The 24,874-nt window shown below is 38.1% G+C and overlaps 1 protein-coding gene across 1 annotated transcript; it reads right to left on the bottom strand.

Moving 5' to 3' along the window:
• Positions 1-22,308: 22,308 nt before the first annotated feature.
• On the bottom strand, positions 22,309-23,829 carry LOC117933243. Its single transcript, XM_034854627.1, has 3 exons — positions 23,572-23,829; positions 23,169-23,406; positions 22,309-22,580 (listed from the first exon to the last, which is right to left on the bottom strand). The coding sequence occupies exons 1-3, from the start codon at positions 23,827-23,829 to the stop codon at positions 22,309-22,311; spliced, it is 768 nt and encodes a 255-aa protein (XP_034710518.1).
• Positions 23,830-24,874: the final 1,045 nt, after the last annotated feature.

The following is a 24,874-nucleotide window of genomic DNA, read 5'->3' on the forward strand; positions in this document are numbered from 1 at the left end:
AGAGTGTCATAAGTGTGGATCATTACACAGACCATTTCTTGAAGAACATGTTTCTTTCTTTTAGCCACTTTATTTTTTTTTCTTTCAGTCATTTCCATTTTATGGCCTAATTCTCCACCATTTCAATAGACACCAAATTCTCAAAGTTGCCTCTATCAATGAGGACATTACAGACCTTGTCCTTGGAAGTGCACTTAGTGTAAAAAAATATTTTTTTCATAGCCAATTTGTCTCTTCTTCTTGGAGAACACTTAGATGGTGTTTTTTTTTCTTTTTAACTTAATGTTGAATGCAATTTACTTTCAGACTAGTTGTTTCTTTTTTTAATTTTCATTTTTTAACTTCTATTTTTACCATTATTTTTAATTGAATATAAAAAGCTAAAATATGTGGTTTTTTTGTTAATCTAAAAAATTAGTTGATTCACACTTCTAACCCTCACACCCTACTCTAATTGTGAAAAAACAAATAACTCAATACTTAATACTATTAAGTTGCATTTAAAATTAAGTTAAATTAAGTTCTATTTAGATTTAAGTAAAAGAAATAAACATCTCCTTAAACTTCTTTGAACTACAAGATATTCTCCTTGATCCGCATGTATGACTTCTTTTGTTGTTGGGGTTCCAAAGTTACCTTAGACATCTCCTTCACTCTCTTTATCACTTTCTTCCTCAATTAGTATGATAATTTTACAACTGGGGCGTTTAGAAGCAATATGCTTGTACCCTTGATACTTGAAGCATTGATAAGAATTGGTATTGCAGAAGTATGGTTGTTGTTTAGAACCAACCTTACTATTATCTTTTGATAAGATTCAAGGAATGGACTTTGCAATTGAGCTAGTTTTAGAAATGGAAGCATTCCCTTTGTTAGAAGAATTATCTTGCACTAAGAATCACCAATTTTTCCTACATTATTCCTTTTGTTGTTTTTCTACTCTTAAGGGAAAATCTACAAACATCATAAGTCCAATAAGGTTACAGTTGCACCATGTTGCCAACTTCCGGTCTTAACCCCCCAAGATAACGAGCTATAGTGTCCTCTTCTTATACAACAAGATCACATTTTACTATAAGATGATCAAACTCTATTATATAATCTTTCACTATTGTTTGAGGTTCTGAAACTTCTCATGGCAAATATTTTCTTTAAAGTTCTATTTTTTTTTCCCATTCACAATTCTTATTTTTCTTTCTCAATCATTTGGCTTTTAAGATTTTCCCTTCACAATAAGGCATATTTTTTTAATTTCATAGCAATTAGTTTTACCTTGCGATCATTTGCCACCACCTTGTAGTCAAATACATGTTCAACATAGTGAAGCCAGGCCAATCCAAAAACTCATAATCTAGTTGCATTCTTTTTCCGAACTCTAGGATATTTACTTTGACTACAAAGTCCTGTTGTAAGTGGTGATTCCTTCCAACACAAGTTGGAGAGGAACCATCTCTTATTTGGGGGTTTTGAGTGTGATAGAAGGGGTGTTAATATTTTCTTCTTCATTCTTAGAACTTTCTTCACCTGAAATCTGGTGCTGAAAAGGTTAAACTATTCTAAATGTTGTTGCAGTTGCTACACTTGGTTTCTTAACTCCTCGAGCATTTGGTTTCTTCACCTGTTGAATATTCTTCATGAGATCTCATTATCAAGAAAGATGTTCTTCAACATGTTGCACACTACAACCAGCCATGGCACCCTAGAGCATTGATATCAATTGACATGGATTTAGTATGAAAACATAGAACTAATTGATAGGAAAGAAAATACAAGCTCACCTTCCAAAAAGAATGCCAAGGTATGTTTGGTTCCTATAAAGTATTAAGAAAAAAGAAAAAAATGTTAAGAAAAATGATTTTCTTTTGTTTGATTTCTACATAAAAAAATATGTCTGAAAATCAAATATATTAAGAAAAAAATGTTTAGAAGAGGAAAAGTATGTGAAATGAGTTTAAATTAGTATATAAAAATAATTTATTAAATTTAAATCTATTTTTTTTTCACATTTTCTTTCCTTCTTCTTTTCCTCTATTTTCTTTTCCTTACATCTTTTTTCAAATTTTGTAAGAATAAAAAATATCATATCACCACCCAAAGGAGTCCACAAAGGATACGGGGCTTAGAAAATAATCCTCCATTAATAGAATATACCATATTCATCTGTTCTTCAAAAGCCTCTAACCCTCCTAAATAAACTTTTTCCGCTTTTGACTTCCAATAGCTACAACTTGGAACAACCCTCCAACTTCTCCAATTCTCAAGTGGCACTCGATAGTTGAATCTTTCATCAATAGAAAATTGAACTTATCTTTCTTCAATGAACTTCAGTAAAGCCCTCTAAATTGCATCTGAATCTTGACTTAATGGCATATGGTATATAGTTAGTATAAGAATTTTCACTGCATTAGTACCAGTTTTACCCCAAAAATACCCCTACAATGGTAGTTTCTGCCTCCCCTGCATCTCATATGACCAAAGTATGGAGTTGGACTTCTCTTTGAACTAGGTGTTGGATCATATAATAAGACACTCCCGTCACTTTTCAACGGTCATCCAAATCTATGTAACGCACTTCATACATGGCTTTGGCAACAAGCTTGTGATTAGACTTATCAATTGCTGGTAGGAACGCCACTTTTATGTCGAGCAAAATAGCAATGCATATAGCACTCTTGAAAGTGCTCCTGCAAATACATATAATGATCAAAACAAAATTTAGCTTTTAAGTATATAGGATATATATTGAAAAAAAAAAGCATATAACTAAACACAAACTAATTTCAAGAAGTGCCTATGGTGAACTAGCTAATGATAAAAAAAAAAAAAAAAAGCTACTAAAGCCTCCTACTTCAATAATTGGCTCCCTTTTGAATTGTGAAGATAATGTAAACATCAAAACTTAGGTTATATTTAGTTCTCAAATTATTTTGGTATCAATAATAATAAAATATAATTAAAATCAGTATAAAAATTTATATATTTTAAAATTATTTAATTTTTATATTAAAGAGTTAAAATTAGTGAAATGAATTTAAAATAGCATATAAAAATAATTTATATACAAGAAATACAGATGTAAATGCAGAAATATTAGTATACTAAAAAGTTTCTAAACAATAGTATTATAAATATAATAAAAGGGCACAAATAAATAACAAAGAGGAATAAGGAGAATAAACAGACATATCAGTGACAAATAAATTGTAACTTTCTAGTTGTAGACCCCCTCAAGGTCGTTTTCTTTTTATTTTATTCTTTTTTTATTCTTCTTTTCTTCTTCTTCAGAACGCACAATAGAGCCAAAAATCAGAGATAGTTGTTTAGGACAGAGGAGACATAGTTGAGCAGAAAGAAAGCTGATGGGAAAGAACGGGTGGCTGGGACAGAGGGAGCAGGTCTGTTGCTGAGAAGGATAATGAAGTGGTGAAAGTGACAGATGAAGAAAAGGTAAAATAAAGGGAGCTGTCAGCTTCGTCATCTAGATCATCACCACGACTACTTTCATCTCTCCATTTATCAACACCATTAAACCCATTCTTGAGACCCGACTTACCCACCACCCTGTCAATCCTCTCAACTCTCATATCTCTCATTATTCATACCCATGTACCCATCTCCCATCTTTCATTCCTACCCCAACATGTTTGCCACCCTCCTAGCCGTGCCACTAAACCCATTCTCTCTCTACATTCTCCTACCCACATGAATGGGAACCATGCACACGTATCCTTCGCACCCCACCATACCCGTTATCCTCCACCCGAATTCCCTCTCAAAGTCTCCATGAAGATCCCATGCCATACCCGACTCAACACCACCCTCATCCCTCTCTATATCCTCATACCCACCACCACCGAACCCCTCTTTCTCTCATTAATTCATTCACCATCTCATCCTTCAATACCCATTATCACCACTATTAAACCCATATCTCATTCCAACCCCAGCTATCCAACCAAGACTTGGACGCAGATGATCATGAAGACAACGAATTCTTCCAAGAATAGGTTGACATGCGATGCGTGGATAATGTTAGGATGCTGATCGTGGACGCCATGTAAACCGCCAAGGCTGGGCGCCAGGGAATGCCTCTCTGCATGGCTGAAGTTGGGTATATGTTGTACAAGCATGTGATGAGGTACAAACCCAGAAATCCTAAATGGTACAGGGACATGGTTTGATTGAAAGTGAGGAAGAGACAGTCGGGATGTTGGACTTTGATAAGGCTAAGCGGCATAGATATGTTGATGTGCCTAAACTCGTGCCAGTTTTCATGGAGACCTGTGGTACCGGAAGGATCTAAGAAGTGCGAGAAGAAGACCCATGCCAAGCCCGAGAGAATCAGGTACAAAACGGATGAGGTCAAGCTCGTTGATTTGCAATTCTACAAGGTTGATTATTCCAGAATGGTCCAGAGTGTTGGCAGATCGGAGGGTTGGCTGTGTCCATCAACTCCCCTTGTGTTCACCGTGGGCGCTTGGGTGAATGCACTATAAGGATAGGGTATGCGCCTTTCCTAATAGCAATTGCTTTTAGGAGAGTTGGTAGCGTCTGAGGTCCTACAAGTGGTATCAGAGCCAAGGTCACGGGTTCGAACCCCAGGGGTGTCGCTAGGGGGGAGATTGTTGGCAGATCGGAGGGTTGGCCATGTCCATCAACTCCCCTTGTTTTCGTCATACAACCTTTTGCTACAAAGCGTGCCTTGTACTTGTCTACCTCTCCATGCTCATTAAGCTTTGTTTTGTAAATCCACTTGACACTAATCTTCTTTACACCTGCAAGTAAGTCGATTAGCACCCAAGTATCATTATTTTCTATGGATTTTATTTTAGAATCCATAGCAGCTCTCCACTTTGTACTTTTCATAGCTTCTTAAAAATAAAAGGGATTTCCAAATGCAAACAATGCTAGATTAGTCTCATCTTCTTCTTCAAACAAACCCTTACCCGTTTCATAATCTCTCATCCAAACTGGTGGCCTTCTAACTCTCCTTTCATTGGAACTAGGTGAACTCTCTTCATCTACCAGATTTGGAGAAACAGCCCCAACCTCTTCTGCACCACTTCCATCTTTACTCTCGGCCTCACCTTCATTATTTGTAGCAACATTTTCTTCATTATCTCCCCATTCCAACATAGCTATCACCTGTTCTTTATAGCTCTTATCCCAATCCTAAGACTTGTCCTCTTCAAAAACTACATCCCTTTTGATTACAATTTTCTTGGCTATTGGATCATAAAGCCTATAAGCTTTAGACTCTTCACTAACTCCCAACAACACACAAGTAAAACTTTTATCTTCCAACTTGGTTCTCTTGATATCAGGTACATGAACATGTGAGATACAACCAAACACTCGAAAATGTTCAACTAAAGGCTTGACTCCACTCCAAGCTTCCTCCGGAGTCATGTTCTTCACTACTAGAGTAGGACTTCGATTTAGACTATGCACTATCCAATTCACAGCTTCTGGCCAAAAAGTCTTTGGAAGCTTCTTCTCTGAAAGCATACTTCAAACCATGTTCATGATGGTCTGATTCTTCCTCTCTGCAACTTCGTTCTGTTATGGAGTGTAAGCTGCTGTCAACTGCCTCTTGATGCCATTTTCTTTACAAAATTCATTAAATTCTTGTGAAGTGAACTCACCCCCTCGATTAGTATGCAAACACTTAATATAGGAACCTGTTTCTTTCTCAACACAACTTTTATATTGTTTGGAGATAACTAAAGCTTCATATTTTTCAACCAAGAAGTAAATCCATGCCTTTCGACTAAAATCATCAATGAAGCTAATTAGATACCTCTTTTTGCTGTTTGAGATCGGTGTGATAGGGCCATATATGTCAGCATGAATGAGCTGAAGTTTCGAAGAAGCTCTCCAAGTGCTCTTTTTTGGAATTGGATTTCTATGCTGCGTTCCAACCACGCAATCAGTGCATACAATTTTTGAAGCTTCGAATTATGGTTCCATTCACCATCTTGTTGTTTTGAAGAGTCCTCAATCCTTTGTGACTCAAGTGTCCATATCGGCAATACCAGAGATGTGATAAGTCTTCTGTAGTTGTGTGAAAGCAAGCTGGTTTCTTTGGTTATGGCGCAACCAACAAAATAAACAGTCTATTAGCATACATCTGTGCTTGAATGATCAAGCCCTTCTCAAGATGATAGATTTTACACTTGTTATGTTGAATAAGAATCGCTAAACCTTTCTCCTGCAGCTGCCCAATGCTCAGTAAATTGTTCTTCAACTCAGGCACATAAAAAACCTCAGTGACTACATGATTGAATCCATTCACTTTCAGCCTTACATTACCCTTACCCATCACTATCATTTTTTAGTTGTTTCCCAGCTTCACCATCTGCTTGAAGCATTCATTGAAGTCGCAAAAGAGAGTTTTATCTCCACACATATGATTACTGCAACCAGAATCTAAAAACCAAACATCCTCCTTTTTTGCTTCATTTATCTCAACATAGGACATCAACAACATCGCTTCTTCTTCTCCAAGCTCAGCAAAATTAGCCTCTTTGTCCCAACTTGGGCACTCATATTGAAAGTGTCCAAGTTTGTGACACTTATAGCATTCTACAGTATCTTTGTTAAAGGATTGGCGTCCTCTACCTCTGCCTCTTCCTTGAGAGGATCCGCGACCACGACCTCTTCCTCCTACACTTTCTTCATGAATTACCTTGAGTGCCTATTCTTCTTCTTTGTGCCTATGGAACTTCTGCTCATGAACAATTAAGGAACTTTGCAGTTCATCAATTGATAGGAGATCAATGTCCTTTGACTCTTCAATTGAACAAACAATATAATTGAATTTGTCACTCAATGATCGAAGTATTTTTTTCTACTATTATAACATCTCTCATTTGTTCACCATGAACCCTCATCTTATTGGCTACAAACACCACTCTTGAGAAATAGTCAGAGACACCTTCACCAGATTTCATCTCAAGAGTTTCAAACTCTTTGTGAAGAGCTTGAATAATGGATCATTTCACCCTTTCATTGCCCTCATACTTCTTCTTCATGGAATCCCATATCTGTTTGGATGTGTTTTTCTGTAGGATGGTGATTACTACTCAAAAAGTGTTATTCTATAGTTTGTAATTAACTCTTTTAAACACTTTTGAGTAGTAGTTATTACATTTTAACTCAATTGACATGTTAAGGACCCTTACAATCGTTTCTAATCAAATTGTGTTAAGTTTTGGTGTTTTTGATAGCTTTTTTATCACCAAAGCAATCCAAGATTGAGGAAGAGCTCTGTATAATCCATGGCAAAGAAAATGGAAGCTCATTTACATGAAAAATCCAAGCTTTGGAGCTTCATAGTCCTTTGCCAAATCCAAATCAAGAATGCAATGAGAAAAAACAGAGAGAAGAATCTAACATGAAGAAATTCAAGAGAAGAGAAGCTACAGGACACATTTTGAGCACTTCCTGGAGTCCATTTTATACACACTATATATCGTTTCAAAGCTTGGGAAGTCAGGAGTCCAACGCTTCAAATAGTGTACAAATTAGAGCTGAAATAAAGAAGTTATGGCCATTGGAAGACAACCGCACCAAGCTGAAAGACAATTTCGCAAGTTGCGAAATCACAAATTCAACTTGCGAAATCAAAGTCCAACTTGCGAAATGGACACTTTCAACTTGCGAAATTTTTGCAAGTCATGTTTCAACTTTCGAAATCCACCTATGTGATACCAAATATTTGTGACCGACTCTGTTAGATTTTTTCTTCAGATATTTGTTATTTAAATCCCTGTTTTCTCCTTGTAATCCACCAATCATAGGATTTCTTAGTTAGGAAGTAAGAAGGAAGGGTGAATAACCTTTCTATATAATCTATTGTAATTTTCTTTTAAAGATATCTCGGGAGTTTTTTCTCAAAGACCAACTTTTGTATAGTTTTGAAGAAAGTAATACACAGAGCTTTGTTCTGCCTTACCTACTCATTTTGATTGTATTTTTCTCACTAGCCAAACAAACTTTGAGGATGTTTTCCTAGAGAATGAGTGGATAGGCTTTTTGTTTCTTGGAGTGAAGGAAGATGGGTAAGGTTTCGAATGCAAAAATTAGAAGTTTTGTTGTTTCAGTTTTTAATGAAGAGAAAGTGTGACTCGTTAATGGTTTTTATCTTTTTAGTTAACTTAAAATGCCTTAAAATCACCTGGGGTAACACTTGGTAAGGCAAGTGGACTCCGTCCATTGAGTTACACTAGTTTATCTCTTGCGAGCCTTTGGGAGGTGGTTTAAAGGTAGGATTTTATAGAATAGCCAACACTTGGTAAGCTTTTGGACTCTAAGGAGACATCCATTAGTTATCTCTTGCGAGCTTTTGACGGGTAATCCAAGGTTAAGGATCACTTTGAATGGCCAATACAAGGTGAGAGGTATGAACCATTGCAAGATGATTCAGTGACAGGGAATTAGTGTTTGAATCCATTAAGGGAAAGCATCTGTACCACACCGGTTCGGGAAATAACTCTATGTTAAATCCCTAATACGAAGAAAAGATTCAAGTGACTGGAATTCTCTTTTTGTATAAGGAACCTGAGCCCAGTGATCTAAAAACTCCAAGAAACACTTTTCTTTGTAAGTAATTTCCGTTACTTTATTATTGGTTGATTCGTTCCCAATTGGTGTCTCAGCTAATTCATGTCCTCTCAATGGTCCCTGACAGTGGTGCCATTTGATACGTGTCCAGCTGGTGTTCCTTGATTGTGGTCCTCAGAAGGGAGTAATCAACAAAATTTATAACCTATTACACCATGTACTAGGATAGCCTTAGCTAGCATAGCATAGTGGCTCTAGGGTCGTTCACTAGGATGGGTTTTCACTTCACAATTGATATTAATTCAAAGCTGAATTGGTGCTTTTTCATTTCAAGGTTAGCTTTAAAAGAAAACACAATCTTTGGTGGAAAAAGGATTGGTTTTAAGCTAACCAAAAATAGTAGTAACTGATTTTAATTACAAAGAAAAGTGTTTCTTGGAGTTTCAGATCACTAGGCTCAGGTTCCTTATACAAAAAGGGAGTTCCAGTCACTTGTTTCTTTTCCTCGCATTAGAGAATTAACATATAGTTAATTCTCTAACCGGTGTGGTACAGATGCTTCTCCTTAATGGGTTCAAACACTAAATCCCTCTCACTGATGCATCTTGCAATGGCTCGTGCCTCTCACCTAGCATTTGCCATCCAAGATAATCTTTAACCTTAGATTACCCGTCAAAAGCTCGCAAGAGATAACTAATGGATGTTTTCTTAGAGTCCAAAACCTTACCAAGTGTTGGCTATTCTAGAAAATCCTACCTTTAAACCACCTCCCAAAGGCTCGTAAGAGGTAAACTAGTGCATCTCAATGGATGGAGATCACTTGCCTTACCAAGTGTTGGCCTAGGTGATTTAAAGGCATTTTAAGTTAACTAAAAAAATAAAAACCATTAACGGGTCACACTTTCTCTTCATTAAAAACTAAAAGAACAAAACTTCCAATTTATGCATGAGGAAACTTACCCGGCTTTCTTCACTCCAAGAGACGAAGAGCCTAGCCTCTCATCCTCTGAGGAAAAATCCTCAGAGTTTGATTGGCTAGAAAGAAAAATAACGAGAAAACAAAAATACGAAGGAAAAACAGAGCAAGTGCTCTGTAAAATATATTTCTTCATTTCGCCGATTACATGATGATATTGTGTAAAGAAAATTACAAACTATATATAAGAGGTTATTCACCCTTTGTTCTTACTTAAAGACTAAGGAATCCTATGATAGGTGGGTTACAAGGAGAGTTTGGGGATTTAGACATCAAATATCTAAAGCAAAAAATCTCAAAATGTTGGTTTCAAATATTGGGAAGCTTCAGGAGAAATTCCACAGCAAGAGGGCTGCGAAATTTCGCAGCAAAAGGACAACATTTTCGCAGCCCAAGGCTGATTTCGCAGCTGTGCAAAATCTTCCTTCAGCTTGGAGTGATCGGTTTCCAATGGCTGTAACTCCTTCATTTCAACTCCGAATCACACACCATTTGAAGCATTGGATTGTGGACTTCCTGAGCTTCGAAACAACATATAGCATGCATAAATTGAACTTTAGGAAGTGCTCCAAAAGTGGCTTACATGACTATCATCTAGAATGTTTCATGTTAGATTTCTCTTTGCTTCCCCCCCTTGCATTCCGGATTTGCTTATGGCAAAGGACTTTAAAGCTTCAATACTTTGGTTCTTCATGTTTCTGAGCTCTTCATTGCTTTGCCATGGATTCCAAAGAACTCTCCTCAATCTTGGATTGCTTTGGTGATCAAATTACTAACAAAAACACCAAAACTTACACACTTTGATTAGAAATGATTGCAAAGGTCCTTAATATGTTAATTGGGTTAAAAGGCAATAACTACTACTCAAAAGTGTTTAAAAGAGTTAATTACAAGCTATAAAATAGCACTTTTTGAGTAGTAATCATTGGTTTCACTTAAAAACCAATCTTTCCAAACATCTTTATGTTTTCTTTTAAAGCTAACCTTGAAAAGAAAAAACACAAATTCAGTTTTGAACTAACATCAGTTGTAATTTGAAAACCCATCCCAGTGAAGGATCCTAGAGCCACTATGCTATGCTAGCTAATGCTACCCTAGTACATGGTGAAATAGGTTTATAAATTTTGTTGATTACTCCCGTCTGAGGACCGAAATCAAGGCACACCAGTTGATTGAACACCAATCAACAGAACATACACCAGTTGGGCACGAATCAAATGGCGTCGTTGCCGGGGATGGTGCCAACTTTATAGTGATATCACCTTTTTAGAGTACTTGTGATCTTCATCACAAGTTTGGTGATTTTTCTTTCATTTTACTAACTCTTTTTAATTGTTTCTTTTACTTGTTCATGTTTTAGCCTATCTTTTAATTTAGTTTTAGTTAATCTTAATCTTTTTTTTAGTTTTGTTTTCTTTTGTTTCTTTGTTTTTGTTACATTTTTTACTAGTTGTGTATGCCATATTGGATACGAGACAGTGGAGAAAGACTTGTGAAAATTGAAACACCTCATAAAACAGAGTTGGAATTGTGCTTGAACATCATGGAAGCTACACCTGAAGATCAGCATAGTCACCATAGTCACCAGGACAATCCCAATGCATTCAGATCAATGAGGGACCGCATGCATCCACCTCGTATGAGTGCACCATCATATATAGTGCCTCCTACAGAGCAGCTAGTGATCAGACCGTATATTGTGCCGCTTCTACCTACTTTCCAAGGGATGGAAAGTGAGAATCCCTACGCGTATATCAAGGAATTTGAAGATGTTTGTCATACATTCCAAGAGGGAGGAGCTTTAATCGATTTGATGACACTAAAGCTATTTCCTTTTACCTTGAACGATAAGGCCAAGATTTGGCTTAATTCTCTAAGGCCAAGGAGTATCCGAACTTGGACTGATTTGCAAGCTGAATTTCTTAAGAAATTTTTCCCTACTCATAAGACAAATGGCTTGAAAAGGCAAATTTCAAACTTCTCAGCTAAAGAGAATGAGAAATTCTATGAGTGTTGGGAGAGATACATGGAAGCTATCAATGCTTGTCCTCACCATAGTTTTGATACATGTCTATTGGTGAGTTACTTTTATGACGGTATGTCTTCCTCAATCCTCAAGACTATGTGTGGAGGAGATTTCATGAGTAAGAATTCGGAGGAAGCCATGGATTTCTTGAATTATGTTGCTGAAGTCTCAAGAGGATGGGATGAACCGAACAAAGGAGAAGTAGGGAAGACAAAGTCTCAACCAAATGCCTTTAATGCTAAGGCTGGGATGTATACCTTGAATTAAAATATTGACATGAAAGCAAAAGTTGCAGCTATGACAAGAAGATTGGAGGAGCTAGAACTAAAAAAGATATGTGAAGTGCAAGCCGTTGCTGAAACACCAGTGCAAATTATGCCTTGTTCTATTTGTCAATCTTATGAGCACTTGGTGGAGGAGTTTCCTACAATTCCAGCTGTTAGAGAAATGTTTGGAGATCAAGCGAATGTCATTGGACAATTCAAGCCCAACAACAATGCTTCATATGGAAATACCTACAATTCGGAGGAACCATCCAAATTTCTCCTAGAAGCCAAGAACACTTCAGTACACACAACCAGGCCAAGCATCTCAATAAGCTTCAAATCTTGAGCAAGCAATAGTGAATCTAAGCAAGGTCGTGGGAGATTTTTTTGGAGATCAGAAATCCATCAATGCTCAACTCAGTTAAAGAATTGATAATATAAAGAATACATTGAATAAAAGAATGGATAGAATGCAAAATGATTTATCTCAGAAGATAGATAATCTCCAATACTCAATCTCAAGGCTCACTAACCTTAACACAGTGCAAGAAAAGGGGAGGTTTCCTTCTCAACCTCACCAAAACCCCAAAGGTATCCATGAAGTGGAAGCTCATGAGGGAGAATCTTCACAGGTGAGAGACGTCAAAGCCTTGATCACTCTAAGGAGTGGTAAAGAGGTTGAGCTGCCAACACCCAAGCCACATGTTGAAAAAAAGGAAAAAGAAGAAGAGACAGAGAAGAGGGAGGAAATCAAAGGAAAGAAGAAAGGTAGCAGTGAAAGGAAAGAGGACCATGATTCAACAGTGAATGAAAATCCGGAGAAAATAATTATCAAGGGAGATGTGATGAAGAAACACATACCTCCACCTTTTCCTCAAGCTTTGCATGGGAAAAAGGGAATCAGAAATGCATCAGAAATTCTTGAAGTATTGAGACAGGTGAAGGTCAACATCCCATTGCTAGATATGATCAAACAAGTGTTGACTTATGCAAAATTCCTGAAGGACTTGTGTACTATTAAAAGATGGTTGAATGTGAATAAAAAAGCCTTCTTGACTGAGCAAGTAAGCGTCATCATACAGTGCAAGTCTCCATTGCAGTACAAAGATCCAGGTTACCCTACCATCTCAGTGATGATTGGAGGAATTGTAGTGGAGAAAGCTTTGTTAAACTTGGGAGCAAGTGTGAATTTGCTACCATACTCTGTCTACAAGCAATTGGGACTTGGTGAAGTGAAGCCAACATCAATCACTCTATCTCTAGCAGATAGATCAGTGAAGAGTCCAAGAGGGATAATTGAAGATGTCTTAATTCAAGTTGACAATTTCTATTATCTAGTGGATTTTGTTGTTCTTGACACAGACCCAATTGTCAAGGAAACTAATTATGTTCCTATCATACTTGGAAGACCATTCTTAGCTACATCAAACGCAATCATAAATTGTAGGAATGGACTCATGCAACTCATGTTTGGAAACATGACATTGGAGCTCAATATCTTCTATATGTCCAAAAAGCCAATCAATCCGGAAGAAGATGAAGGTCCAGAAGAGGTGTGCATCATTGACACTCTAGTGGAGGAGCATTATAATCATAAAATGTAAGATAAGTTGAATGAAAGTCTTGGGGATCTTGAAGAAGGGTTGCTTGAACCCTCAGATTTGTTTGCTACTCTACCATGTTGGAGGAGGATAGAAGAAATTCTACCTTTATTCAATAAAGAGGAGGCACAAGAAGCTGTTAAAGAGGAGCCCCCAAAGCTTAATCTGAAGCCCCTGCCCACAGAGTTGAAGTATACATACCTAGAAGAGAATAAGAAATGCCCTGTTGTTATATCTTCATCTCTTACTACTCCTCAGGAGGTGTGTTCACTTGAAGTTCTTAGGAGATGTAAGAAAGCAATAGGATGGCAAATATCTGACTTGAAAGGCATCAGTCCTTTAGTCTATACACATCATATATACCTGGAAGAAGAAGCTAAGCCAATTCGTCAACCTCAAAGAAGATTGAATCCTCATATGCAAGAGGTGGTGTGAGCTGAGGTTCTTAAGCTACTTCAAGCCGGTATTATCTACCCCATATCAGATAGCCCATGGGTGAGTCCTACTCAAGTAGTACCAAAGAAATCAGGGATCACAGTGGTGCAAAATGAAAAGGGAGAATAAGTTGCTACACGTCTCACTTTAGGTTGGAGAGTGTGTATTGATTATAGAAAATTGAATGTTGTGACAAGGAAGGATCATTTTCCATTTCCATTTGTTGATCAAGTGTTAGAGAGAGTCTTAGGCCATCCTTTCTATTATTTCTTGGACGGCTACTCTGGGTATTTTCAAATAGAAATCGATGTTGAAGACTAGGAGAAGACCACTTTCACATGTCCATTTGGAACATATGCCTACAGAAGAATGCCTTTTGGTTTATGCAATGCACCTGTAACATTCCAATGATGTATGTTAAGCATTTTCAGTGATATGGTGGAGTGTATTATGGAGGTTTTTATGGATGATATCACCATCTATGGAAGTACATTTGAGGAATGCTTAGTTAACTTGGAAGCGGTTCTAAACCGATGCATTGAAAAGGACTTAGTGCTTAATTGGGAGAAATGTCATTTTATGGTACATCAAGGAATTGTCCTTGGCCACAACATCTCCAAGAAAGGCATTGAAGTTGATAAAGCAAAAGTGGAACTTATTATCAAATTGCCACCTCCAACAACTATAAAAGGAGTAAGGCAACTCCTTGGCCATGCTGGGTTCTACAGGAGGTTTATTAAAGATTTCTCTAAACTTTCAAAGCCTATTTGTGAACTATTAGGTAAGGATGCTAAATTTTTATGGGATGAGAGACGTCAAAAGAGTTTTGAGCAATTGAATTAGTTCTTGACAACCGCTCCAATAGTGAGGGCTCCTAACTGACAACTACCTTTTGAAGTGATGTGTGATGCCAGTGACTTTGTTATAGGAGCTGTTCTTGGTCAAAGAGAGGATGGAAAGCCCTATGTGATCTACTATGCAACAAAAAACATTGAACGAAGCACAAAGAAACTACACAACTACAGAGAAAGAATTGTTAGCTGTAGTTTTTGCCTAAGACAAATTTCGTGCTTATCTAGTAGGGTCTTTCATTGTGGTTTTCACTGACCATTCAACCTTGAAGTACTTATTGACAAAGCAAGATGCAAAAGCAAGGTTGATTAGATGGATTCTCTTACTACAAGAGTTCAATTTCCAAATCAAATATAAGAAAGGAGTGGAGAATGTGGTAGTTGACCACCTTTCAAGGTTGGCTATAGCGCATAATTCCCATGTTTTACCTATTAATGATGATTTTCCGGAGGAGTCACTCATGTTGTTAGAAGATGCTCCTTGGTATGCTCATATTGCTAACTATCTAGTTACTGGTGAAGTTCCAAGTGAGTGGAAAGCACAAGATAAGAAGCACTTCTTTGCAAAAATTCATGCTTACTATTGGGAAGAACCTTTTCTTTTCAAGTATTGTGCAGATCAAATAATAAAGAATGTGTCCCTGAACAAGAGCAACAGGGAATCCTCAGTCATTGCCATGAAAGTGCATGTGGAGGCCACTTTGCCTCTTAGAAAACAGCCATGAAGGTGTTGCAATCAGGTTTCAGTTGGCCATCACTTTTCAAAGATGCTCACACCATATGTAGGAGCTGTGATAGATGCCAAAGGCTTGGGAAGCTGACACGTAGAAATCAAATGCCTATGAACCCCTTTTTAATAGTTGATCTGTTCGATGTTTGGGGCATTGACTTCATGGGACCTTTCCCAATGTCTTTTGGTAACTCTTACATTTTGGTGGGGGTAAACTATGTTTCTAAATAGGTTGAGGCAATCCCGTGTAAACAAAATGATCACAAAGTTGTTCTCAAGTTTCTCAAAGAGAACATCTCAAGATTTGGGGTGCCCAAGGCCATAATCAGTGATGGGGGTACTCATTTTTGCAACAAGCCTTTTGAAACTCTTTTAGCCAAGTATGGGGTGAAGCATAAGGTAGCTACACCTTACCACCCTCAAACTTCCAGGCAAGTTGAGTTAGCAAACAGGGAAATCAAGAATATATTGATGAAGGTGGTGAACACGAGCAGAAGAGATTGGTCTGTTAAGCTTTATGATTCACTATAGGCATATAGAACAACTTACAAGACTATTCTTGGCATGTCTCCTTATCACCTAGTCTATGGCAAAGCATGTTATCTTCATATGGAAGTTGAATACAAGGCTTGGTGGGCAATTAAGAAGGTAAACATGGACTTGAACAGAGTCGGGATGAAGAGGTGCCTAGACCTTAATGAGATGGAGGAATTAAGAAATGATGCCTACAATTCCAAAATTGCAAAATAGAGGATGAAGAGGTGACATGATTAGTTAATCTCCAACAAAGAATTTCGAAAATGACAAAGAGTCTTACTCTATGACTCTAGGCTCCATATCTTTCCAGGAAAGTTAAAGTCAAGGTGGATAGGCCCTTTCATTATTCACCAAGCGCATCTCAATGGAGTAGTGGAACTACTCAATTCCAACAACACGAACACTTTCAAAGTCAATGGCCACTGTCTCAAACCATTCATGGAGCCATTCAATCAAGACAAGGAGGAAGTCAGTCTCCTTGAGCCACATAAATCTTAACCAAAAATGGGGGTAGATGGACTTAGTCTTTTTGAAGACTAATCAAATTCCATGTTTTTGTTTTAATTTAGTTGATTTAAAAGCTTTATTAATTGTTTTAATTTTAATTTTAGCTTTGATTTATTTTATTTTGATATAACTTAGACTTTTTGAATGATCAAAATAAGAAGGAATTTCAAAGGAATTGGAGGGACACCATAAAGAGCTATAGAAGCAGAAAAACAGAGCAATTTTTTTAACTTGCGAAAATTTCATAAGTTGAAATTTCAACTTGCGAAAATGAGGCCAACTTGCGAAATCCTCAAATCCAAATTTCGCAAGTTCAATAGCCAACTTGCAAAAAATTTTCCAGCTGCGAAACACCTCCTAGGCACACATGTGCCATTTCGCATATTCAAAAGCCCATTTCGCAGCTGCGAACCAACTTACGAAATCACCAAAGCCAATTTTCGCAAGTTCATTCTTCAAGTTGCGAAAATTTTCGCAGCTGCGAAACACCTCCTAGGCACACGTGTGCCATTTCGCAACTTCAAAAACTAATTTCGCAGTTGTGAAACAAGTTGCGAACCAAGCTGCGAAATCACCTCCAAGTTGCAAAAATACCAACCGTCGTTTAAATGTCTATTTAAACCTCGGATTTTCTCATTTTTCATTTCGCACAACCATTTCAACTTGCAAAAAAGCCCTTTAAGTTGCGAAGCCCAAAAATCTCAGAGGATCCTCTCCAAAGGAAGCCTAGAAGATGTGCGTCTGAAGAAGACCATCCCGCGCACATCTGCGTACCCTCTGGAACATGAACCTCTCCATTTCAGCCATGGCCAAGACGAGAAGAGCCCAAACCCCGTCTCCATCAACTCGCAACACCAGACCGAGAGCTTCACCTGCGCAAGATTCCATGTTTGATGCACCACAGGCCCCTGTCATTCCACCTTCTGAGGATGGAGTGCCTCCTAGTCCTCCTCAGCGAAGGTACCAGATGATGAGACCACCCACTACACCTAGGGCAAGCAATTCGTGCCCCAAGAAATCAATTCGTCACTCTCCTGCAAAGAAAGCTAGAGTTTCAAGCCCAGGAGAGTCATCAGCACCTCCATAGCCTCAGCCGCCTACTACAGAGTCTCATATTCCTGCTGGGATGACTCCAGAAGGGATTATCAGGCGACCTATGGTTACACAGCCATCTATAGAGGGAAATTTGGATTGTCGAGCTAGGTCATTCCACTCTGAACTATGCTTTGATAGAGAGACTTTCAGACACTAGCCAGAGCCTAGAGATTCATTCCACCTACTACAGAGATACCATTTGGAGTACTTGATGACTCCAAGGGATTTCTTCTATCCCCGAGTAGCATTAGATTTTTATCAGTCTATGACTACGCATCGCGTCCGGGATCCTACTGTTATCCACTTCACTATTGATGAACGCCATGGTATCTTATGAGCCAGACACATTGCAGAGGCCCTGCACATTCCATATGAGCCTGTGAGTCCAGTAGATTGCAGAGAGTGGGCTCATTTTTCTCATAGCGACATGGTCCGTATATTGTCCAGGAGGACATCCACACGCTCATTTCTTTTTAAGAAGGAGCTTCCGCCTAGGATGTTTCTTCTGGATGTGCTGCTGCTCTCTAACATATTTCCACTTCAGCATATGGTGTAGAGGAGAGGAGCTACACTAGAGGCCTTGTTCAGGATATCAGAGGGTTTTTACTTTGGCCCTCATCATTTGATTATGACCTCTCTTCTTTACTTTGAAGAGAAGGTCCATAGGAAGAAGCTACAGAGAGCATATGCCATTCCACTACTTTTTCCTAGGCTGCTCTATCAGATATTAGAGCATTTGGGCTATCCTTCTGAGCCTCAGCTTGAACGTCGATGCATTTACCGAGAGATATTCACTCTCGACAAATGGAATCATATGACGGCTTATGTTGCACCTCCAGGAGCCCCAGCTATGCCAACACATCTAGAGATACCATAGGACGAGCAGCCACAGTAGGCTGAGATACCTACGGAGATCATACCACTTGCCCCTGCAGCACCTTCTACAGTGCTCACGCCTGAGGCTACATCTTCTGCTCCTCCTACCACTCTTGGGACTCCACCAGTCGTACCAGCTACATCAGCGCCTCCTCCACCTGAGTCTACTATCACCATATCCGCTTCAGAGTTCAGAGGCCTATGTCATACATTGCAGACATTGACTACTACTCAAAGCGTTCTTGCCCAGCAGATGTCAGTCATACGTGTACATCAGGATCAGCTTATTGCCACCCAGACCCAGCATACTGCCATCCTTAGGCAGATACAACAGCATTTGGGTATTTTGTCACCACCTGAGCATGATATGCCTGGTCCATCAGAGCCTACAAATCCATCTTATGAGGCTCTTCCAGTAGAGTAGACTGTGCCCCATGAGGAAACTACTATAGTAGAGATCAAGACTCCGATCCAGAGCACTCAAACTACCACAGCCGAGCCATTGTCTCCACACGATCCTCCCACCACTACCTGGTCATCTATCTACTTTTTTGTATTTACTTATTATAGTAGAACTCATAATCCTATGTTTTTAATGTTTTATGTACTGGGATTGGATGTATTACTTGTTCATAGTTCATATTTTACTTTCTTAAAGTAATACATATACATCATTTTTTAGTATACTTGGCATACTATTATTTTATTTCTTCTACCCATATTTTTTTTTTGTTTTTGAATCATGTTGTTTCTCCTAGACAACTCAGACTCCATGTCACTCAGTAGGCACCACTTCCTCCCTGTATTTTCAATCGCTCTTGCCACAATGAGGGCAATATTCAGCTTGGTTGGGGGGGAAGAGAGTTGAGGAAGGAAGTTTTGCTATTAATGCTAAGTTATTTTTTGCTTAATTTTTAAATTTTTTTTAAGTTTTTATTCTACTCTTCATGGTTATTAAGGAAAAATTCTCAAAATGAAATGGGAGAAATTGAATTTTTGTCTTTTTACTTGACTTAGAATTTGTATTATGTTTATTAAAGTTGATGAATTGTTGAAACTTCTATTGAATTCAACCTTATTTCTTCCACTTTAAGCTATTCACACACTGTGCACACTAGGTTCCGATTATAAGATGAAAAACTATTTCACCCCCTTGACTTAGGAAAATTTAGACTTAGTACTTTTGACCTCATTTTAATAGTGTTGGGACACGTTATAAAAGGCCAATGAGCCTTTGGAAAAAAGAAAGAAAGAAAAAAATGTTTTACTTGCCTTGAAACCCGAGCAAGGTCTAAGGGGTATATGACGAAAATCTTTAAAACCTGGTGCCCTAAGCCTTCATTGGTTGGGAGTCACCGACCTCAATGCTCGTTACAAGGGTGAATAGGTGGAGTTTAACATACTATAGGTGCTTGGGTATTAAAATTCATTCTCAAAAGTCTAGGGTAAAATCCGAGGAGTTAGTGGTTGAAAGATCCTTAAAGCTTGATGCCCTAAACCTTAATTGGTTGGGAGTCATTGATGGACCCCCGTTACATGGACAATTTAGAAAACAATACCTTTAGCTTTGTACTCCTACAATGAAAAAAAAATTGTGAACCAAGAGGTGCGTTCTTAACCTATTGAAGGTTGTCAGTTTGCTAAGATTTGAAAAAGAACTAGGTTGGGGGGAGAGATTAGTTCAACATACTATATTCTGAAACTAACAAGTAACACATAGATTTTTGTGGAAGAGTTAGGATCGGCCCTTTGGGAGTGGAAATTATTTTGAAGCTTAAATTTGCATAATGCCTTCTCTTCATGAATTGTGATTAGACAAGTTATTTGATAACTCTTGTTGAATTTGAGTTTTATATCTTTAATGTTCCATGTGAGAGTTTGATCATCATGCCACTTGAAATTTTTTGAAGTGATCAGCATGATGTTGTAAATTATAGTACTGTTTATTTTTATTTTTCTCTCCTTCATTGCTAAGGACTAGCAATATATTGGTTGGAGGGAGTGATTACTACTCAAAAAGTGTTATTTTATAGTTTTTAATTAACTCTTTTAAACACTTTTGAGTAGTAGTTATTACCTTTTAACTCAATTGACATGTTAAGGACTCTTGCAATCGTTTCTAATCAAATTATGTTAAGTTTTGGTGTTTTTGATAGCTTTTTTATCACCAAAGCAATCCAAGATTGAGGGAGAGCTCTGTATAATCCATGGCAAAGCAAATAGAAGCTCATTTACATTAAGAATCCAAGCTTTGGAGCTTCGTAGTCCTTTGCCAAAGCCAAATCAAGAATGCAAGGAGCAAAAACAAAGAGATGAATCTAACATGAAGAAATTCAAGAGGAGAGAAGCTACAGGACACATTTCGAGCACTTCCTAGAGTCCATTTTATACACACTATATATCGTTTCAAAGCTCGGGAAGTCAGGAGTCCAACGCTTCAAACAATGTGCAAATCGAAGCTTAAATAAAGAAGTTATGGCCATTGGAAGACAACCCTACCAAGCTGAAAGACAATTTCACAAGTTGCGAAATCACAAATTCAACTTGCGAAATGAAAGTCCAACTTGCGAAATGGACACTTTCAACTTGCGAAATTTTCGCAAGTCATGTTTCAACTTGCAAAATCCACCTGTGTGATCCCAGATATTTGTGACCGACTCTGTTAGATTTTTTCTTCAGATATTTGTTGTTTAAATCCCTATTTTTTCCTTATAATCCACCAATCATAGGATTTCTTAGTTAGGAAGTAAGAAGGAAGGGTGAATAACCTTTTTATATAATCTATTGTAATTTTCTTTGAAAGATATCTCGGGAGTTTTTTCTCAAAGACCAACTTTTGTATAGTTTTGAAGAAAGTAATACACAGAGTTTTATTCTGCCTTACCTACTCATTTTGATTGTATTTTTCTCACTAGCCAAACAAACTCTGAGGATGTTTTCCCAGAGGATGAGTGGCTAGGCTTTTTGTTTCTGGGAGTAAAGGAAGGTAGGTAAGGTTTCGAATGCAAAAATTGGAAGTTTTGTTGTTTCGGTTTTTAATGAAGAGAAAGTGTGACCCGTTAATGGTTTTTATCTTTTTAGTTAACTTAAAATGCCTTAAAATACCTGGGGCAACACTTGGTAAGGCAAGTGGACTCCGTCCATTGAGTTACACTAGTTTATCTCTTACGAGCCTTTGGGAGATGGTTTAAAGGTAGGATTTTCTAGAATAGCCAACACTTGGTAAGCTTTTGGACTCTAAGGAGACATCCATTGGTTATCTCTTGCGAGCTTTTGACAGGTAATCCAAGGTTAAGGATCACTTTGAATGGCCAATACAAAGTGAGAGGTATGAACCATTGCAAGATGATTCAGTGACAGGGAATTAGTGTTTGAATCCATTAAGGGAAAGCATCTGTACCACACCGATTCGGGAAATAACTCTATGTTAAATCCCCAATACGAGAAAAAGATTCAAGTGACCGGAATTCTCTTTTTGTATAAGGAACCTGAGCCCAGTGATCTAAAAACTCCAAGAAACACTTTTCTTTGTAAGTAATTTCCATTACTTTATTATTAGTTTTACTTAAAAACCAACCTTTCCAAACATCTTTATGTTTTCTTTTAAAGCTAACCTTGAAAAGAAAAAGCACCAATTCAGTTTTGAACTAATATCAGTTGTAATTTGAAAACTCATCCGAGTGAACGATCCTAGAGCCACTATGCTATGCTAGCTAATGCTACCCTAGTACATGGTGAAATAGGTTTATAAATTTTGTTGATTACTCCCGTCTGAGGACCGAAATCAAGGCACACTAGTTGATTGAACACCAATCAACAGGACATACACCAGCTGGGCACGAATCAGATGGTTTCTAGAATCGTTCGATCAATAGCTTGAAACAAATAATTTTTCACCTTCAAGTCTTTCAGCTTCATCTCATCAAGCTTCTTTTGTTGCACCTCTGTCAATACTGCTCCGCTTTCTGGCTCAACATAACCAGTCTCCACAAGACTCCAGTACTCCTTAGATCTTAAAAAAATTTCCATCAACATGCTCCAAGGATCGTAATGACCATCAAATCGAGGAATAGCAGGTTGCACAAAATTCCCTTCAGTTCTCATCTCTCTTGTTGCTGCAAATTACAAAAGCTGCTGCTTTGGACCTGGCTCTGATACCAGAATGTTGTGAATCAAAACTGAATGGAACAAAACTGGGAAAAATCCACATCTATTGATCGACAACCTTAGCTAATAAAATAACCTTACAATAACTAATTGATAAGAAAAACAGCCCACGTTTTACACTAACAAATAACATGGTAAAGAGTAGAGAATAAGTTAAAGCTGAAAACTACCCTGCTTATAAAACTACCCTGCTTAATAGGGATTATTAAAACAAAAAAAACTAAACAATCAGAAAACTTAAATTTTGACACCCTCCCTTAAACTAACTACTAACAACAATTAGTTTATATCTGGAACTTCACGAACACCCATCAACTCTCTCAGCTTCAGAAACATGTCAAGCTTGAGAGGCTTAGTCATCACGTCTGCAATCTGATCTTGTGTACCACAATGAACTAATTCCACTACTCATTCTTTAGTAGGATCACGTAGAAAATGAAAGCGAACATCTATGTGTTTGTTTCGTCCATGCATCACTGGATTCTTTGATAATTTAATTGTTGAACTATTGTCACAAAACACAGTAGTACAATTACCTTGTGTATGACTGAGCTTCTCCAAGATTCTCCTCATCCAAACAGCTTGACATGCACAGGATGTTGTGGCTATGAATTCAGCTTCAATTGTGGAGAGTGAAACAACAAGCTGATTTCTAGAGGACCAAGACACAGCTCCGGAACTCAACATGAATACATACCCTGATGTGTTTTTCCTATCCTCCAAATCGCCGGCATAGTCACTATCAATAAAGGCAACCAATTTATCATTCCCTCCCTTCTTGTAGAAGATCCCAAGATTTGTTACGCCTCTCAAATATCTTAACACCCTCTTTGCAGTCTATAACTGAAGCTCAGTTGGCTGCCCCATGTATCTACTAATTAAACTCACTACAAACATTAAGTCAGGTCGAGTTGATGTTAGAAACATGAGACTCCCTACCATTTGCTTGAAGAATGTTGCATCAACATTGACTCCATTTTCGTCTTTGAAGACTTTAAAACCTGTAACAATCGAACTATGGACATAATTGCTCTCCTCCATCCCAAATCTTTTCAACACATCTAAGGCATATTTCTTTTTACTGATGTAAATGCCATCAGTCTTCTGCAACACTTCAACTCCAAGAAAATACCTCATCTTTCCCAAATCAGTCATATCAAACTCACGCATCATAGAGCTCTTGAACTCATAAAACATTGATTCATCATTTCCAGTAAAAATGATGTCATCAACATACAAACTCAAAATTAAAATTTTACCTCCTTTGCTTGTTTTGACGAACAAGGTATGCTCACTGTGGCACCTCTCAAAGCTTTCATTCACAAAGTGTGCTTCTATACGACTAAACCAAGCTCATGGAGCTTGTTTGAGTCCGTATAAGGCTTTCTTCAGTTTGTACACCTTGTGCGGATTGTCCTTTTGCTCATAGCCTCTTGGTTGCTCAACAAATACCTCTTCACTTAGCTCTCCATGGAGAAAGGCTAATTTCACATCTAGTTGGTAAATTGTCCAATTCCTTTGAGTTGCAAGAGCAATAATCATTCGAATTGTATCCATCCTTGCCACCGGTGCAAAAACCTCTGTGTAATCAACCCCATGTTGTTGGTAGATCGGAGGGTTGGCCGTGTCCATCAACTCCCCTTGTGTTCGCCATGGGCGCTTGGGTGAATGCACTATAAGGCTAGGGTATGTGTCTTTCCTAACAACAATTGCTTTTAGGAGAGTTGGTAACACCTAAGGTTCTACAAGTGGTATCAGAGCCAAGGTCACGGGTTCGAACCCCAGGGGTGTCATTGGGGGGGAGATTGTTGATAAATCGGAGGGTTAGCCGTGTCCATCAACTTGTTAGCAGATTTGAGGGTTGGCCGTGTCCATCAACTCCCCTTGTGTTCGCCGTGGGCACTTGGATGAATGCACTATAAGGCTAGGGTATACGCCTTTCCTAACAGCAATTGCTTTTAGGAGAGTTGGTAGCGCCTGAGGTCCTACATAGAGGTTGAGAAGGGATTGCCTTGATTCTGAGTGTTGCGTGGGTACCTTCATGGCCAGCTACTTTGATAGACACTATTGTGGCAAGTGTAGTCTTGCCTATGTTTACCAGCAAGAATGATGGAAGGTCTGGGTCTTATGATTTCAAGGAAGTTTGGATTCTCATATGGCACGAGCAAAGGAGATGGGATGAAGCTCTCGTTCCTGCCAACATCCTTCTATCTTTGGGTTTCATTCTCTCTATCTTTGACAT

Source organism: Vitis riparia, chromosome 16 (genome assembly GCF_004353265.1).
Source record: "Vitis riparia cultivar Riparia Gloire de Montpellier isolate 1030 chromosome 16, EGFV_Vit.rip_1.0, whole genome shotgun sequence".
NCBI classification, from domain to species: Eukaryota; Viridiplantae; Streptophyta; class Magnoliopsida; order Vitales; family Vitaceae; genus Vitis; species Vitis riparia.